Source organism: Pristiophorus japonicus, chromosome 6, assembly GCF_044704955.1.
Source record: "Pristiophorus japonicus isolate sPriJap1 chromosome 6, sPriJap1.hap1, whole genome shotgun sequence".
Taxonomy (NCBI): domain Eukaryota; kingdom Metazoa; phylum Chordata; class Chondrichthyes; family Pristiophoridae; genus Pristiophorus; species Pristiophorus japonicus.
In genome coordinates this window covers 118041874-118061761 of record NC_091982.1, presented here as the reverse complement: position 1 = coordinate 118061761, position 19888 = coordinate 118041874, and the positions used below count along the sequence as shown (strand labels likewise).

Below are 19888 nucleotides of genomic sequence, written 5' to 3'. Positions count from 1 at the left end.
ACGAGGTCTGGAGATCGGGACGGGTGAGGTCGGAGATCGGGACCGATGAGGTCCAGAAGTCGTAAGCAGAGAGGAGAGGACGAACGAGGCTTGGAGAAGCAGAGAAGTCGCAACCCAGAGATGGAGTAGCGTGGACAAGACCAAGGGAAGGCACAGCACAGGCCAATTGCAAGCGTGTGACGTTGTGAGGCTCGCATTGTGTACTATGATTTCCACATAGAGAGAGGTCCTGTGGGAAGGAGGAAGGAAGAACAGTAGGAGTATGTTTGAATTTGTGTGTAGGTATTGGCACATGCGGCAGAGTCTGATCTCCAGTTGTCTTGGATCCCCTTGCCACTGGACCAAAACCTTGCTCTGTCAAGCCCATGTGGTGGCTGGTGTGCAATGGCCACCTCACATTAAAAGAATTCACGCATGGCCATCTTCCACCATTTAAAATGAGTTCATCAGTCACCTGAGTGCTCATTTTTAGTGTGGAAGCAAGTCATCCTCGACCCCGAGGGACTGCCTATGAGGATGATGATTGAGTCCTGGGTTTAATGTTAAACTACTTTTTAAATTATTTTTCCGGAAACTAATGAAAAATAATAGAGTTCAGGGTAGATTCTGTGAATCTGTGATCCTGACAGGGTGCAGTGACCCTCCATGCCCCAGCTTCCCATTTTTAAAATGTCTCTCTTATGCAGCATCATTACCGGGGTTCAGATCCAATAATTAATGGTGGGCAACACAGATTGCAGTCAGATATATCAGTTATATGAGGGCATCATTTATTTCTCGGAGTAACTATTGACAACACGGTCACACTGCATCATCGGTGACATCACAATGACCACCGGTTATGTCACAATGACCAGCAGCGACATCACAATAGCCTTGAAACCGTATTGTTGTTCACATTCAAACCATTAATGAGGTGAGGCCCCCATCCTGCCTCCTCCTCCGGAACTACACTTGTGGTGGCCGTCATAAGAACAAAAGAAATAGGAGCAGGAGTAGACCATTTGACCCCTTGAACCTGCTCCACCATTCAATAAAATCATGGCTGATCTGATCTTCGCCTCAACCCCAAGAAATTCCTCCTCATTTCAGTTTTAAATGGGCGACCACTTATTCTGAAACCAAGCCTCCTAGTTCTAGATTCACCCATGAGGGGAAACATCCTCCCTGCATCTATCCTGTCAAGCTCCTTCAGAATCTGATATGTTTCAATAAGATCACCTCTCATTCTTCTAAACTCCAATGTGTGTAGGTCCAACCTGCTTAACCTTCATATGACAACTCCTTCATCTCAGGAATCAACCTCGTGAATCTTCTCTGAACAGCCTCCAATGCAAGGATATCCCTCCTTAATTAAGGAGACCAAAACTGTATGCAGTACTCCAGGTGTGGTCTCACCAATGCCCTGTACAATTGCAGCAGGTTCTATTCCATCCCCTTTGCAATAAAGGCCACAATTCCATTTGCTTTCCTAATTACTTGATGTACCTGCATGCTAACTTTTTGTGTTTCATGTACAAGGATCCTTAGATCCCTCTGTACCGCAGCATTTTGTAATCTCTCCCCATTTAAATATTAATTGCTTTTTTATTGTTCCTGCCAAAATGGATAACGTCACATTCTGCCCCATTATCACATTATACTCCACCTGCCAAATTTTTGCCCACTCATTGAGCTATCTATATCCCTTTGTAAATACTTTGCATCCTCCTCACAACATGCTTTCCCACCTATCTTTGTATCATCAGCAAATTTGGCTGCATTACACTCAGTCCCTTCATCCAAGTCATTAATATCAAGTGTAAATAGTTGACGCCCAAGCACTGATTCCCTATGGCACCCCACGAGTTGCAGTTTGCCAAACTGAAAATGACCCATTTATCCCGACTCTCTTAGTTAGCCAATCCTGTATCCATGCTAATATATTACCCCCAACCCCATGAGCTCATATCTTGTGCAGTATCCTCTTATATGGCACCTTATCGAATGCCTTCTGGAAATCCAAAAACACAACATCTACTGGTTCTCCTTTATCCACCCTGCTCGTTACATACTCAAAGAACTCTAGAAAGTTTGTCAAACATGATTTCCTTTTCATAAAACCATGCTGACTCTGCTTGACTGCATTATGATTTTCTAAATGTCCTGCTACTGTTTCCTTAATAATGGATTCCAGCATTTTCCAAATGATAGATGTTAGCCTAACTGGTCTATAGTTTCCTGCTTTCTGTCTCGCTCCTTTCTTAAATAGAGGTGTTACATTTGCGGTTTTCCAATTTGCTGGGACTTCTCCAGAATCCAGGGAATTTTGGTAGATTACAACCAATGCATCCAATATCTCTGCAGCCGCTTCTTTTAAGACCCTAGAATGCAGACCATCAGGTCCAGGGGAATTGTCCACCTTTAGTCCCATTAGTTTGCCTAGTGCTTTTTCTTGAGTGATAATGATTGTTTTAAGACCGCCCCCGACCCCCGTCCCATCCCCACCAATAGCACCTTGATTATCAATTTTTGGGATGCCTTTAGTGCCTTCTACCATGAAGACCGATACAAAATATTTGTTCAAAGTCTCTATTTCCTTGTGTCCCATTATTAATTCCCCAGTCTCATCCTCTAAGGGACCAATGTTTACTTTAGCTACTCTTTTCCATTGTATATACCTATAGAAGCTCTTACTGTCTGTTTTTATATTTCTTGCTAGTTTACTCTCATAAACTATCTTCTCTTTAAAATTCTTTTTGGTTGTCTTTTGCTGGTTTCTAAACATTTCCCAATCCTCTGGCCTTCCACTATTCTTTACAACATTGTATGCCTTTGCTTTCAATTTGTTACTATCCTTTACTTCCTTAGTTAGCCACGGATGGTTCATCCTTCTCTGAGAGTCTTTCTGTCTCACTGGAATATATCTTTGTTGAGAGTTATGAAATATATCCTTAAATGTTTGCCACTGCCGATCTTCCGTCTTACACTTTTTTCTATTTTCCCAGTCCACGTTAGCCAACTCTGCCTTCATACCTTTGTAGTAGCCTGTATTTAAGTTTAGGACACTAGTTTGAGACCCAGCTTTCTCACTCTCAAACTAAATTTGAAATTCTACCATGTTGTGATCACTTTTCCCAAGAGGATCCTTCACTATGCGATCATTAATTAATCCAGACTCATTACACATTACCAGATCTAAAATATTCTGCTCCCTGGTTGGTTCCACAATGCATTGTTCTAAGAAACCATCCCGAATACACACCATGAACTCTTCCTCAAGTTTGCCTTTGCCAGTTTGATTTGTCCATCAATATGAAGATTAACATCACCCATGATGATTGCCGTACCTTTCTTACAAGCCTCCATTATTTCTTGATTTATACTCTGACCTACAGTGTGGCTACTGTTAGGGAGCCTATAGTCCACTCCCACCAGTGACTTATTTCTCTTATTATATTTTATCACCACCCAAACTGATTCTACATCTTGATCTCTGAGCCAACATAATTTCTCACGAACGCACTGATCACATCCTTTATTAACAGAGCGACACCACCTCCTTTTACTTTCTGCGTCTCCTGCCGAAATGTCAAATATCCCTGAATGTTCAGTTCCCTGCCTTGTCACATTGCAACCACGTCTCAGTAATGGTTACAGATTAAACCCATTTATTTCCATTTGTGCCATCAACTCATCTATCTTGTTAGGAATGCTGCGTGCATTCAGATAAAGAGCTTTTAATTGTGTCTTTTTACCATTTTCCCTACTCTGACACCACTTTCTGATGCACTATTATGTATATACATTCCCTTCCTGTCATACTCTGAATATCATTACCTCTATCGCTATCCTGCACTATTGCCTTTTCTGTTTTCTTTGACTTTTTAATTTTCTGCTCACCGGATCCCTCCCCCATTCTTTAGTTTAAAGTCCTATCTACGGCACTAGTTATTTGATTTGCCAGGACACTGGTTCCAACACGGTTGAAAAGATGCTCATCCCGACAGAACAGCTCCCTCTTATCCTGGTGCCAGTGCCCCATGAATCGAACCCATTTCTCCGACACCAGTATTTGAGCCAGGCATTTATCTCTCTGATCTTATTTACCCTATGCAAGTTTGCTCGTGGCTCAGGTAGTAATCCAGAGATTATTACCTTTGTTGTTCTGCTTTTTAATTTAGCCCGTAGCTGCTCATAAGCCCTCAGCAGAACATCTTTCTTTGTCCTACCTATGTCATTGGTACCTACGTGGACCACGACAATTGGATCTTCCGTCTTCCACTCCAAGTTCCTCTTCAGCCCAGAGGAGGTGTCCTTAACCCTGGCACCAGACAAGCAACACGGCCTTCGGGGCCTCACGCTCTCAGCTGCAGAGAACCGTATCTATCCCCCTAATGTTACTGTCTCCTACCACTACAACGTTTCTTTTTACTCCTCCAACTTGAATGGCCCCCTGTACCATGGTGCTGTGGTCAGTTTGCTCATCCTCCCTGCAATCCCTGCTGTTGCCCACACAGGGAGTAAGAGCCTCGAATCTGTTGGACAAGAGCAAGGGCCGAGGCTCCTCCATCACTACATCCTGGGCCCCCATACCTTCCTCACTCGTAGTCACAACCTCCTGTCCCTGACCACGGACCAGATTTGAATTATTTAAGCTAAGGAATGTGACTTCCTGCTGGAACACAGCGTCCCGGTAACTCTCCCCCTCCCTGATGTGTCGCAGTGCCTGAAGCTCGGACTCCAGCTCATCAACTCAGAGCCGAAGTTCCTCGTGCAGCCAACACTTGCTGCAGATGTGGTCGCCGAGGGTCACACTGGTGTCCACCAGCTCCCACATGCTGCAGCTGTGACACATCACCTCCCCTGCCATCTCAAATATATTATATTTAATTCATGAAGTTGTCAAGTTTTGAATGTTTTAATTTTTAATCCAGGCTATTAATGTAAAGCAATGCTCGAAAAAGAGAGAAATACTTACCGACCAATCCCTTCCCAGCTTTACTGTGACGTCACACATTGATTTTATTTTCCCCTCACAGGTCCGTTCCCGCCCCTCCCCCTCCCGCTCTCGCGATCTTTCTGTAGTTCCCGCCCCTCCCGCTCTCGCGATCGTTCTGTAGTTCCCGCCCCTCCCGCTCTCGCGATCTTTCTGTAGTTCCCGCCCCTCCTGCTCTCGCGATCTTTCTGTAGTTCCCGCCCCTCCCGCTCTCGCGATCTTTCTGTAGTTCCCGCCCCTCCTGCTCTCGCGATTTTTCTGTAGTTCCCGCCCCTCCCGCTCTCGCGCTCTTTCTGTTGATGAGTCGAGTCCGCACCGGGACCCATGTTGCCGGGGCAGCGCTCTCTCTGCCATCCTGCCCTGAAGGAATTGAATGCTGCCGGGGCACAGCCGAGCAGTGCTGAGAGTGCGATGCGGGTAGGAAGAGGCATGGACAGAATAATATATAACGGGGTTGTGTTGGCATCACAGGTTCCTGTCTGCAGCAAGAAACACTTCTGGGGAATATGGGTGCCCCGAGATACTTCAGTGTGCGGGATGTAAAGTGTGACCATGATGATGTGAGGAGCCACCAGACGGGGCTTGAGTTAGACTGCCAGCTGCGAGTCGGCTCCGTGAGCTGCCAGCCCGCTGTCGGCAGGCACTGGGCCCCGAGCCAGGGACGTGGCGTGCATCTTTCCCCGGAGCTGGATAGGGAGTTCGATGGGAACATGCTCGGCGGGCTGGAGTCCGAGCTGGGTATCGAAGGTAAATGGATGGTCGGGGAATGGCGGGTGTGTGGGTTTGGGATGTGGCTGGGTATCAGTGTGGGTGACAGTGCGATGTGTTTATTGGGTCACTCTGTTGGAACAAGGGAAGATTTCAAGCCCCGACTCCTGCTGCTGCTGCACCAGAAACCGATTCAGATTTGAATCCAACCGACCCCCATCTCAGCCCATTTCTGTTTACATTGAGCTCAATGAGAAAGATGTGAAACGGGCTCCCGACTCACCATCCCCTGTTTTACACCATCACACATCGGCAAAATTCCACCCCAGAGTTTCTGTAAGGAGCTGTAAGGAATTGTGTGTGTTAGAAACATAGAAACATAGAAAATAGGTGCAGGAGTAGGCCATTCGGCCCTTCTAGCCTGCACCGCCATTCAATGAGTTCATGGCTGAACATTCAACTTCAGTACCCCATTCCTGCTTTCTCGCCATACCCCTTGATCCCCCTAGCAGTAAGGACCTCATCTAACTCCTTTTTGAATATATTTAGTGAATTGGCCTCAACAACTTTCTGTGGTAGAGAATTCCACAGGTTCACCACTCTCTGGGTGAAGAAGTTCCTCCGCATCTCGGTCCTAAATGGCTTACCCCTTATCCTTAGACTGTGACCCCTGGTTCTGGACTTCCCCAACATTGGGAACATTCTTCCTGCATCTAACCTGTCTAACCCCGTCAGAATTTTATATGTTTCTATGAGGTCCCCTCTCATTCTTCTGAACTCCAGTGAATACAAGCCCAGTTGATCCAGTCTTTCTTGATAGGTCAGTCCCGCCATCCTGGGAATCAGTCTGGTGAACCTTCGCTGCACTCCCTCAATAGCAAGAATGTCCTTCCTCAGGTTAGGAGACCAAAACTGTACACAATACTCCAGGTGCGGCCTCACCAATGCCCTGTACAACTGAAGCAACACCTCCCTGCCCCTGTACTCAAATCCCCTTGCTATGAAGGCCAACATGCCATTTGCTTTCTTAACCGCCTGCTGCACCTGCATGCCAACCTTCAATGACTGATGTACCATGACACCCAGGTCTCTTTGCACCTCCCCTTTTCCTAATCTGTCACCATTCAGATAATAGTCTGTCTCTTTGTTTTTACCACCAAAGTGGATAACCTCACATTTATCCACATTATACTTCATCTGCCATGCATTTGCCCACTCACCTAACCTATCCAAGTCGCTCTGCAGCCTCACAGCATCCTCCTCGCAGCTCACACTGCCACCCATGTCTCATGATTGATGCGACGGTGGAGTTGGCATTACTGAGGTAAGGACCAAGAAATGAAACCAGGAACTGAGTGTAATTATCAACATTTCGAGGGTGAATCATGTTCAACAGAATCACAGTCAGGGTGGAATTTCCTGTGTATGTGTGCTCAGAGACACGTGTAATCGGGGTGTAAAGCCAAACCCAGCGTAAAAGATTGAGGAAACTCAGGCACAAATATGTTACGCACGTAATTATATTCAGCCGCTATTTGATATTTTACGCCCATTCTATCGATCCCTACGCCCAAACGTGTCTCTGCTCATTGTAATTGCTCCGCCCCCAGGTTGAAGAGCCACAAACGGGAATTTCCTGCCATTACCCTGGTTCAAAACGGGTGTAACATGAAGCGCAGAATTTCAGGAGCCGCAGGAGAGAAAATCATTTCCTGGTGTTTTATTGTGGTTTTGTAAGCAGTTTGTTTATTTATCATCACTGAGACCCACTCTGAATGTACTGCTTCTTTGAAAGTATTTTTATCGTTTCATTACCATCCTTCGGAACATAGGGACAGAACAGGGAATCCTTGCTATTGTATTTCTGGTTTATTGGAATGTATCACGTGACAGCAGCAGATCGCCTGGTCTTGGTTATGGGGATGAATATCCAGTCTATCAAACTGGGACTCCCACGGGCGGAGTAGGCCTGAAGCCTCCAACAGCCATGGCCTGGTGGGTGCCGGAGATGTGGCCAAGTTGATGCTTGTGCCCACCTGACCTGTGCCAATGAGGTGCCCTCCCAAAGCTATTGTCTGGTCCCTGCCACAAACTCCGTTCCTTAGTCACCGATTCCATCTCCCTCCCTGGCCACATTCTGTGAGGCTGAACCAGACTGTTTGCAACCTTGACGTCCGACTTGACCCTGGGCTCAGCTTATGACACCATCACCTTGGCATCTCAAAAGCCGCTTCCTTCCACCTTTGTAATATCGCCCATATCCACCCCTGCCTCAATCCATCTGCTGCTTGAATCCTCATCCATGCTTCTGTTGCCTCCAGTCTTGACTACTCCAGTGGTCTGGCAGTGCCTCTCATGTTACACCCTCCAGAACTTCAGCTCCTCCAAAATTCTGTTGCACGCTTTCTAACTCGCACCAAGTTCCGTTCACCCATCACCCATGTGTTCACTGACCTACATTGGCTCCTGCTCCACCAATATCTCAATTTGAAAATTCTCATCCTGGTGTTCAAATCCGTCTGTGGGCTCGCCCCTCTCCATCTCTCCGTAACCTGTTTCAGACCTACAACCCTCCGTGATCTGTGTTCCTCCAACTCTGGCCTCTTGTGCATCCTCCACTTCCTTCATCCCAACATTGGCGGAAGTGCTTTCAGATGTCTAGGTCCTAATCTCTGGATTTTCCCGCTCAAACCTCCCCGCCTCTGCACCTCTCTCTCTTTTAGGGCATTGCTTCAAATCTATGCTCGGTGTCATTTTTTTGTCTGATTATGCACTTGTGAAGCACCTTGGAATGTTTTATTATGTGAAAGGCGCTATATAAATACAACTATTCCTTGTTGGTAGCAGAGTTGGATTGGATGGCACTGAGGTTAGGTCCAGTGACAGCATGGGATTGGAGCAGGGTTGGCTGGAATGATACAAATGTTGGGTGGCTTTGGCAACTCATTTGGGTGGGCATGATAGAATTGGGTGGTACCTGCATTGGGTAGACTGGCAGCAGGATTGAATGGGATGCACAAGGATTGGGAGGGATAGTAGCAGATTTGCATGGATGGTGCCAAGTTTGAGTAGCTATGTCAACCGGGCTCTTTGGGCAGGACAATTCTGAGTGGTATCAAGTTTGGTTGCAGTGCTAGTAGGGTTGGATGGTATCAGGGTTGGGTTGACTGGGAGCAGGATTGCATGGTATTCTACGAAGGTTGTGTGCCTATTGTAGTAGCATTGGCTGGGTGACCGAATGAGGTAATACCAGTGTTAGGTGATATGATAGAAGGGTTGGGTGTGTTTGGTTGCAGGGTTGGGTGCTGGCAAAACAGGTTTGAATGGCATGGTACCATGCATGGGTGGAGTAGTAACAGGATTGGACAGCATGGTACCAGGGATGAGTGCATTGGTGTCAGTGTTGAATGGGAGAGTACCAGTGGAGGGTGGAGTGGTATCCAGGTTGGACTGGATATACCAGGGTTTCAGTGGTGGGGTAACAGGGTTGGATGGGATATACTAGGGCCAGGTGGAGTAGAAGCAGAGTTGAATGGGATAAGCCAGAGTTCTGTGGAGGGGCAGCAGGGTTGGACTGGATATACCAGGATTTCAGTGGTGGGGTAACAGGGTTGGGTGGGATATACCAGGGCCAGGTGGAGTGGAAGCAGGGTTGAATGGGATATACCAGGGTTCTGTGGAGGGGCAGCAGTGTTGGAAGTGATGGCACTAGGATTGTCTGAAGGTGTAGCAGGCTTTAATAGGATATAACAGCATAGGGTGGAGTGGTAGTAGGCTTGGGAGGGATGGTAGCAGGATTGTGGGGATTGTAGAGTATGGGAGGGGCAAATAAAATCTTCCTTATGAAGAATCTCTGAAATTGAAGGATGTCTGGAGCATGCTGTCAGACCCATGATGCTCTGGAAAGAGAAGCCATTGTTTGTATAATGGTATTGGTCAATAGGGTAAATGTTGGCTGGTACCAGTAGAGCTCCCTGCATTTTGTCAAATAGTACCCTGGGATCCTTATCACCTATCGAGGCAGACCGAGCCCCAGTTCAACATCTCATCCAAATGACAGCGTTCGCAAACTATTGCACTGAAGTATCAGCCTAGACTATGTGCTGTAATCTGTAATGGGGCTTCAACCCATTCCCTTGAACCTCTGAGGTCAGACTGGCACCAACTTAGTTAAACTAATGTTGATTGGAATGGTTAGTAAGGGTATTGGGCACAAGAGAGTAGAGCAAAAAATGTTAAACATAAATAAATCATTCTGCCTATATCAAAACAGTACAAGAATAGTTAGTCAAGGGTGGAATTGTAAAGACAAATAACACTCAGTTCTCACTGTTCTACAGAGAGACCCTTGTGGCTTCAGGTTCTATTGTGAGAGTTGCCTTTAAATTGGATCCACTTGTCATTGCCAAATCCTCAGGAGACATCCTGGATTGCGGATTTTGAACAGTTGAGACCCTGGATTGACCGGGAGTTTGAGATAGTGAAGCAATAGCTCACTGCTAACCATCCCTATCTCAACAGCTACCTTTGTCTTTGAACATTATCTGTAATTCTGTTTACAAATAAAATTCACTCACATCATTTTCAGAAACATCACCAGAAGGAGTTTCACATCACTGATGTATCGACATCATATCAAAAAGTCTCTGATGGACGATTTCATCCAAAATTCTTGTACATTATCAGACTGTGTAAGAAGTATATTCTAGAGAAGATATTTGGATTGTTTGAAGACTAATTTGCGTTTGTTTTCCCTATGAATGTGTATTATCTAACAGACCATCTCCCTACTTCGATGTATTATCTTACTTGTAAACAAATCTATTGGCCCAAGGAGAAAGGTGTTGACAGTATGGAATTTACCTCCTTTGGAAACAGACAGGAGAATGTGAGCAATCCACATCATCTCTGGTGAAATATTCCATAATTTAGGAGTAATTATTTGCTCCTTAGCACACAATCGCACTCAGCGCATGAATAAGGATGCCGGTTTTAGTCAGTGGAAACTGATCTGATTATAAAGACTTACTTTATCTCTGAACACAATTAAAAGTGTGAGGAGAAAGCTGAACTATAACACCGGATACTTTGGCTGACAGTTGTTGCACACTGTGGGGATTATATTCAGTGCTCTTTAAGACCCAACAGAAGCCGATGACAACAGATGGCACACAAGGTAACAACCACACCACGACGCAACTGCTTCCATATGGGGCACTTTGGGAATGAGAGTAAAAATATTCCTGAAGAGACTAAGATTTGTGAGGCAGCCAATTCCAGAGCTGTGTCTCCTCCTTCAGGAAGACTTCCCGATAAGAGGTAAACTCCTTAAGACACTGCCACTGGGCATCACACCCAACTCTCAATGTTTATGCGTTTTGCTCCTTTCACACTTTCAGAAGGGACAACTTCAGTGCCAGCTACTTCCCATAAATAAAATAAGGTCAAGCGGAGCAAGAACTGACATCCTTGTGTTAATAATCTACAGGAGTGATGTGAGGGGGAACCAATTCTACAGATCTATTGGCTTTCCCAGAAGTAACGGCCCTCAATGGTTCTCATGCTGTCATTCAGTCCATGTGCACAATGCTGTGCCCTACATGAAGCAACAAATACTTTATTCTCTCAATGGACGGATGGAATGTGGCCACCAACAGAATCAAGCAGGCCAGTGATTGCTTGCTCAGGAGCTGCCAGAATGTCTTAAGTGAAATCATAAGCCAGATATCTGCACTATCATTAGATGGGAGGAATGTCTCCTGGGAGACCAGGTCTACCCTCTGCAGCCATGGCTCAGGTCTGCCTTACAATAACTTCAGATAGAAGCAAAGCCCAGGTATAGTGAAGCTCAGACTACAAGCAGAATTATTAAATGTACCATTGGGATCCTGATGGAACCATTCACATAGCTTGCTGGAAAAGTGATGCCTCCTTTATTCCCCCCAAACCCCTCACTAACATGTTTACTAACTTTGTATATTTACAGGGCCCTCATCATGCAGGTTGATAACCAGAATAGCAAAGTGGGAGAGCAAGAGTGTGAAAATGACAATAAGGAATGAGCTGCAAACCAGCACGGCAGCGAGAAAGTCTGGAGCTTCAGTCACTGTCTCCAGCTGCCTTCCAATCAGTGCCACATCGACACCATGTCTTAAAGCTGCGCACATCTGTAAGTGACCATGTCCAAGTCATCTTTGCCTGCACGTTCTTGTTCAGTTCTTCCAACATGATCTATGGATGTTTATCTTGCATTCCTGTTTCAATGTAGCTCATGACAAATACTCAACACAATCTTCAAGGTGAAGTGTTGGCCATTTATTGCATCCATTGCAACGTGTGTGGATATTGTCTGTCTGAGTTGGCACAGTTTTGCCTCAACAGCAATGCCCAGGCTGTAGAACCTGAGTCACTGCAACATTTCCCACAACCACTGGTTTGGAAAGCAATGACACACAATACATTTCTCCAGGGAAACAACACTGTGTCCATGTTTAGAATATGTCGTGGTACAATGACATTGTTCATCAGTTTCACTTGGTCAGATAACCATAGGTCCTGATAACAGATAATTCATGCAGCAACAGTTTGCATTTATATCGAGCCTTTAGCGTAGAAAAACGGTCATTGGTACAATTATTGATTAGCAAGAATTGATACATGTGGATACATGTAAATTATGGAATTACAATAAAGCACAGTATCGAGTAAAAGTGCAATATCTCACACCAATACTATCAATGAGTTGCTGATATCACTGTGCAGCACACATGTTGCAGTAAGTTGATGTCACACATTCCCACACCTCTCCTCCTGCAGTAACTGCTCCTCTGCTGCAGGTTCTTCCACATCATTATCCTCTCCCTCCTCCCATCCCCAGGGACTTCACATCTCGGGTCTCTGTTCCTGGTTACATTGTCCAACATAAAGCACCTTCATCTTCACTGGACACTGAGGCACTGCCCCTGCTGGGCGGCCCATGGATAACATTGTGTATGCAGTTCCTGCTCACAGCAGCCACTGATTTAGTTATTGATGGGTGGAAGGCCCAAACATCACTGGTGGAAGGAAGGCCCGAACATCGCCGGTCTGTGACTGCACATAGTCAGAGGCTGAACTCCAAGCCATCGTCAACATCTTCACCGAGGCGTACGAAAGCATGGACCTTACACAAAACATCCGTAAGACAAAGATCCTCCACCAATCTGACCCCGCCCCACAGCACTGTCCCTGCTTATCAAAATCCACGGCGTGACATTGGACAATGTGGACCACTTTCCATACCTCGGGGCCCACGATAAGCAAGGGCAGACATAGACGACGAGGTCCAACACCACCTCCAGTGCACCAGCGCAGCCATCGGTCGCCTGATGAGAGTGTTTGAAGATCAGGCCCTCAAATCTGGCACCAAGCTTATGGTCTACAGGGCTGTAGTGATACCCACCCTCCTGTCTCACTCAGACGTGGACCATATACAGTAGACACCTCAAATCGCTAGAGAAATACCACCAGCGACGTCTCCGCAAGATAGACATAGACATAGAAAATAGGTGCAGGAGTCGGCAATTCGGCCCTTCGAGCCTGCACAGCCATTCAATGAGTTCATGGCTGAACATGCAACCTCAGTACCCCATTCCTGCTTTCTCGGCATACCCCTTGATCCCCCTAGTAGTAAGGACTACAGTGGAAATGCTGGAAGAGATAAAATCGATCTAGCGGCGCAAAGCTGAAATGTCTATACAGGCAGACTGCCTTCTGTGGGGCAATCGAGTAGTGGTTCCCAAGAAGGGCAGAGATACCTTCATCAATGACCTCCACAGTACCCACGCAGGCATCGTAATGATGAAAGCGATAGCCAGATCCAACGTGTGATAGCCCGGTATCAATGTGGACTTAGAGTCCTGCGTTGACAAATGTAATACATGCTCGCAGTTTAGCAATGTACCCAGGGAGGCATGCTAAGTTTATGGTTTTGGCCCTCCAAACTGTGGTCTAGGGTACACGTCGACTATGCAGGCCCATTCTTGGGTAAAATGTTCCTTGTGGTCGTAGACGCGTACTCCAAGTGGATTGAATGTGGAATAATGTTGGCTAGCAAGTCCGCTGCCACTACTGAAGGCCTGCGGGCCATGTTTGCCACACACGGCCTACCCAATGTCCTGGTGAGCGACAACAGGCCTTGTTTTACCAGTGCTGAGTTCAAAGAATTCATGACCTGTAACGGGATCAAACATGTCACATCTGCCCTGTTTAAACCAGCATCCAATGGTCAGGCAGAGAGAGCAGTGCGAACTATCAAGCAAGGCTTGAAGAGAGCAACTGAAGGCTCACTGCAGACTCGCCGATCCCGAGTGCTGCTTAACTACCGTATGAGACCCGACTCGCTCATTAGGATCCCACTTGCTGAACTGCTCATGAAATGAACATTAAGACAAGGCTCTCGTTAGTTCACCCTGATCTACATGAACAGGTCGAGAGAAGGTGGCTTCACCAAAGTACATACCATGATAGCGCAAATGTGTCACGCGAGATTGAAATCAATGATCCTGTGTTTGTATTGAATTATGGACAAGGTCCCAAATGGCTTCCCGGCACTGTCGTGACCAAAGAGAGGAGCAGGGTGTTTTGGGTCAAACTTTCAAATGGACTCATTCACCGGAAACACTTGGACCAAATCAAACTCAGATTTACCGACTATCCTGAGCAACCCACCTTGGACCCTACCTTTTTTGACCCCCCAACATACACACCAGTGGCAACCGGCCACACCATTGACCACAAAGCAGAACCCATCATCTACAGCAGCCCAGCAGGACCCAACACACCAGGCAGCCCAGCAAGGCCAGCTGCACAGCAGCCCAGCGAGGGCCCAACAAATGATTCAACAATACCAGCTTTCACACCGAGACGATCAACCAGGGCAAGAAGGGCCATAGATCGACTCACATTGTAAATAGTTACACAATTGACTTTGGCGGGGGGAGTGTTGTTATACATGTAAACTTGTATTTACTCTGTACAGCCACCAGAGAGCTCATCCCCTGGAGTCCCAAGGGATCCCATAATCCCTTGGGAGCACAGGTATTTAAGGAGGCCTCACAGGTTGGAGAGGCACTCTGGAGACTTGCAATAAAAGACTACGGTCACACATTACTTTGAGCTCACAGTGTTCAGTCTGACTCTTTCTCCATAGACAATTAAGATCCTGCAGATCCCCTGGGAGGATAGAGGCACCAACATCAATGTTCTCGATCAGGCCAACATCCCCAGTTTCAAAGCACTGACCACACTCGACCAGCTCCATTGAGCAGGCCACATTGGCTGCATGCCCGACACGAGACTCCAAAAGTAAGTGATCCATTCGGAACTCCTACACGGCAGGCGATCCCCGGCTGGGCAGAGGAAACGTTTCAATGACACCCTCAAATCCTCCTTGATAAAGTGCAACATCCCCACCAACACCTGGGAATCCCTGGCCAAAGACTGCCCTAAGTGGAGGAAGAACATCCGGGAGAGTGCTGAGCACCTTGAGTCTCATCGCAGAGAGTATGCAGAAAACAAACACAGGCAGCGGAAGGAGCGTGCGGCAAACCAGACACACCACCCACCTTTTCCTTCAACAACTCTCCGTCCCACCTGTGACAGAGACTGTAATTCACGTATTGGACTGTACCTGAGAGCTCACTTTTAGGGTGGAAGCAAGTCTTCCTTGATTTCGAGGGACTGCCTATGATGGTGTTGATGGGTATGGTGTGAAATGGGCAGCATCCTCCCCTTCAGGCATTGTCCCCCACCCATTGATCCAAAGATCAGAATCTTTCAGAACCTTATAAGCTTGCTCTGTCACCAACCTGATTCTTGCATTGCCCTGTTGTCATGCCAATGGGCTCCTATCTGGGGATTGGGTGCTGGGGTGAGTAGCCAGAGCTGTGATGAATATCCCCGACCTCATTCAATTATAGTCGACAAGTTTCACTGCCGCAAAATCAAAGAATCCACGCTGTGGCATCCTGGCACCAGAATGGGCGACCCCAATGCCCTTAATATCACTGTGTTACTTTGGGCACGTAATTAACACCGAGAATTAATAATACCACCCGGCCAGTAGATTGGCCATCCTTACATTTGGCACCTCACACACATCTCACCCACAATATTGCTCGCCGAAAAAAACGCCGGGAAAAAGTGGAACTAAATGGAACTACTCATAAGAACATAAGAATTAGGAACAGGAGTCGGCCATCTAGCCCCTCGAGCCCTCTCCGCCATTCAAAAAGATCACGGCTGATCTGGCCGTGGACTCAGCTCCACTTACCCGCCCGCTCCCCATAACCCTTAATTCCCTTATTGGTTAAAAATCTATCTATCTGTGATTTGAATACATTCAATGAGCTAGCCTCAACTGCTCCCTTGGGCAGAGAATTCCACAGATTCACAACCCTCTGGGAGAAGAAATTCCATCTCAACTCGGTTTTAAATTGGCTCCCCCATATTTTGAGGCTGTGCCCCCTAGTTCTAGTCTCCCCGACTAGTGGAAACAACCTCTCTGCCTCTATCTTGTCTATCCCTTTCATTATTTTAAATGTTTCTATAAGATCATCCCTCATCCTTCTGAACTCCAACGAGTAAAGACCCAGTCTACTCAATCTATCATCATAAGGTAACCCCCTCATCTCTGGAATCAGCCTAGTGAATCGTCTCTGTACCCCCTCCAAAGCTAGTATATCCTTCCTTAAGTAAGGTGACCAAAACTGCACGCAGTACTCCGTACAGTTGCAGCAGGACCTTCCTGCTTTTGTACTCCATCCCTCTCGCAATGAAGGCCAACATTCCATTCGCCTTCCTGATTACCTGCTGCTGCACCTGCAAACTAACATTTTGGGATTCATGCACAAGGACCCCTAGGTCCCTTTGCACCGCAGCATGTTGTAATTTCTCCCCATTCAAATAATATTCCCTTTTACTGTTTTTTTTCCAAGGTGAATGACCTCACATTTTCCGACATTGTATTTCATCTGCCAAACCTTAGCCCATTCGCTTAACCTCTCTAAATCTCTTTGCAGCCTCTCTCTGTCCTCCACACAATCTGCTTTCCCCCACAAATCTTTGTGTCATCTGCAAATGTTGTTACACTGCATTCTGTCCCCTCTTCCAGGTCATCTATGTATATTGTAAACAGTTGGGGTCCCAGCACCAATTTCCAACCCGAAAAGGACCCATTTATCCCGACTCTCTGCTTTCTGTTTTCCAGGCAATTCTCTACCCATGCTAATACATTTCCTCTGAATCCGCGTACCTTTATCTTCTGCAGTAACCTCAAAGCGGTATGGATGCCATGTTCTAAATCACATGTCGCATCATTTAAAAGGCTGCTCTGCTTCAACCTCGGGGGAGTTCGGATGTACCCTGGAGGTCTTTGGACGTGATGTGAACATCTGAACAAACATCATACTGTGGACAATTGGAATATAATAGCTGTCTTAGTGAGGACATTCATTCTTTGTTACAAATCGGTGGTCAATAGATTGCTATTCAAATAGGCCATGTCCTTTCTCAACCTCTCTTGATAACCACTTACATGCTGCAGACTCAAGATGGCAAAAGGTATGCTCGACAGTATTTTGTGCCCAATGTAAGCCGTGACAGAGTGATGAGGAGGACCAGACGTTACAGCCCCATAAGTACAGGGAGAAGCAGTCTTATGTCAACTTGTCCGACACCACCTGCCTTCGGAGACTGCGCTTCCACAAAGAGGTTATCAGTGAGGTATGCCAGCTCATCAGGGGAGATCTGTAGCCTGCCAGCCCCATCATTACTGCACTGTCCGTCGAGGTCAAAGTCACCGCAGCACTGTTGTTTTACATGTCGGGTACTTTTCAAGCCTCAGCTGGCGACATTTGCAGTCTGTCTCAGCATGCCACACATTTGCTGCATTAGACTGGTCACTGAAGCCCTGTATGCATGCAGGAGAGACTTGATCAGCTTCCCTATGACCAGGCACAGACTGAGAGGGTTCTAGGATTCTCCAGAATTTCAAACTTCCCCAAGGTGCAGGGAGCAATAGATTGTATGCACATCGCGATATGGGCACCCTTTCAGGATGCTGAGGTTTTCAGGAACTGCAAGGGATTCCACTCCTTGAATGTCCAATTCATCATCGATCACCAGCAAATTATAATGGCAGTGAATGCTAAATTTCCGGGCAGCATCCATGATGCTCACATCCTACGTGAGAGCACTGTATCAGACTTGTTTAACAATCAGCCAAAAGGTCAATGCTGGATGCTTGGTGACAAAGCATATGGCCTCACCACCTGGCTGATGATCCCCCCTGGTGACACCCACACTGAAGCCAAGAGGCGATACAACGAAAACCACAGAGCCACTCGCAATTCACGATATTGAGCCCTGGTAAGTTGAGGAATATAAGATTATCCCCTTATAAGATTCAACTGACTCTCTCTGATTAGTTCATGTTTGGTTAAGTGCTCAGTCACTCTGTCCCTAATAATAGATTCCAGTAACTTCTCCACAACACATGCTAGACTGATAGGGCTATGATTTTCTAGTTTATCTCTCTTACCCTTCTTACATAATGGAGATACATTGGCAATTTTACAAATTAACGAAAACATTCTTGAAACAAGAGTGTTGGAGAATCGACAATTTCCACACCTACTTCATTGAATACCCTGGGATGGAAGCCACCAGGTCCTGGAGACTTGTCTCATTATATTTTCCGTAACCTTTTTTTTTTTACTTACCTTGAATTTAGTTATGTCCTCCCCTTTCTCTGGCCGCGAGTTTACTGACCTCGGTGGGTCGGTGGTGGGTCCCGATCCCGCTGCTGGCTCCATTCCGCTGTGTAAAATTGGGTTTGTTAAGCCCGCCTAGCATGTTTCCCGGTCAATTAGAGGAAGTGGGTGACGTCATTCATGAATCATCATCAGCCGGTTTCCTTAAAGGGACCATGACCACATTTGTCCTGACATTTGAGCTGTCAGTGTTCTGCAGCACTGAGGTATTGCAAACACGGATAATGACTGCACACAAAGGCACAGGGCTGCACCCAGCCTCTCCCATGACACCCTCTGTATGCTTATGGAGGGTGTCAAGGGAGAGCTTGGGTGCAGCCCTGCATCGAGGTTCTCTTCCCTTCCCATGTGCGGAAGAGACCTCCCCAGGACATCAACACAGCCTGGTTGCACTTTGCAGAGGAGGTCATAAGCAGGGATGTGGTCAGGAGGACCTGGGTGCAGTGCCACAAACCTTTCAATGATCTCAGTAGATCATGAAACATGAGTACAAAGTCACACTCAACCTCATCCTGCTGTGCCTCTCATCACATCCCCATCACTCTGCCTTCCCCCATCACTCTGCCTTCCCTACCCGACCCCTGCACATCCTTTCTCATACCAACATGCCTTGCACCTCCACCCATCCCTCTCTATCTATATTATCACAGCCCCATCTCACGAGCCACCCCTCATCCTAATGCAATCTTACAAACTAACAACACACAAGTTTAAAGTTTCTGTTAATGTGGTGTCGAAAATTGAAACCTTTATTTTCAACAGTTTGCATTCATGGACAGATTTGTGTGCACATTTGGAAGTAGCTTAATGTTGCAGTGTATGGTGAGACATAACGGTACATCCCACAATGGACTTGAGTGTGAAAGGAATGGCTTGGGCATTGCAGGGATGCTTTATGGTGTTGGTGTGGGATGGTGCCAACCTGGTGCAGCATGTGGCAGCCATTTGGGTGTACAGTGTCAAGTGAAGTAAATCTGGCCATGGTGAGGCCATCCCTGATATCCCGGGCAGCAATGTGGTCAGGTGCTGATGCCCCGTGTCCTATGCAGCATTAGGTGATTGCGGAGAAGGTTGTTTTTGTTGTTGTTCGTGCTGATGGTGTGTCTGGTGCTGCTGGTGTTGGGCTTGATTGTGGTGGGATTCTGAGGACCAAGGTGAGAGAATATAAAGGTGAAAGTAGAGATGACAGAAGCATTCTGTCAATGGTGAGAGAGTTCTTCCAATGAGGGGAGAGTGGAAAGTGGAAAGCCTGCAGAATGTGTGCTGAAAATGGCCAAGGCAAGTGAATATCAGTCAGATGGGAGTTTTTACTGTATATTTGATTCTGTTAAGTAATCAGCTGGAGCAATGGCCACTGAACTGCCGCCTCAGCTTGACAGCCGTGGTCCAT

General features: G+C 46.7%; 1 protein-coding gene across 2 annotated transcripts in view; it reads left to right on the top strand.

The window, feature by feature from the left end:
• Positions 1 to 1320: 1320 nt before the first annotated feature.
• LOC139265229 (uncharacterized) overlaps positions 1321 to 19888 on the top strand; it is a 92419-nt gene continuing 73851 nt past the window's right edge. Inside the window, exons 1-3 of one of the 2 annotated variants that reach the window (XM_070882157.1) lie at positions 1321 to 1386; positions 5450 to 5725; positions 11673 to 11855. In XM_070882157.1, the coding sequence (XP_070738258.1) occupies positions 1332 to 1386; positions 5450 to 5725; positions 11673 to 11855 (514 nt within the window). In that variant the 5' untranslated portion in view covers positions 1321 to 1331. Of the gene's footprint in view, positions 1387 to 5251; positions 5726 to 7296; positions 7420 to 11672; positions 11856 to 19888 lie in introns of those variants that run through there. The other variant, XR_011593512.1, reaches the window with a different exon arrangement.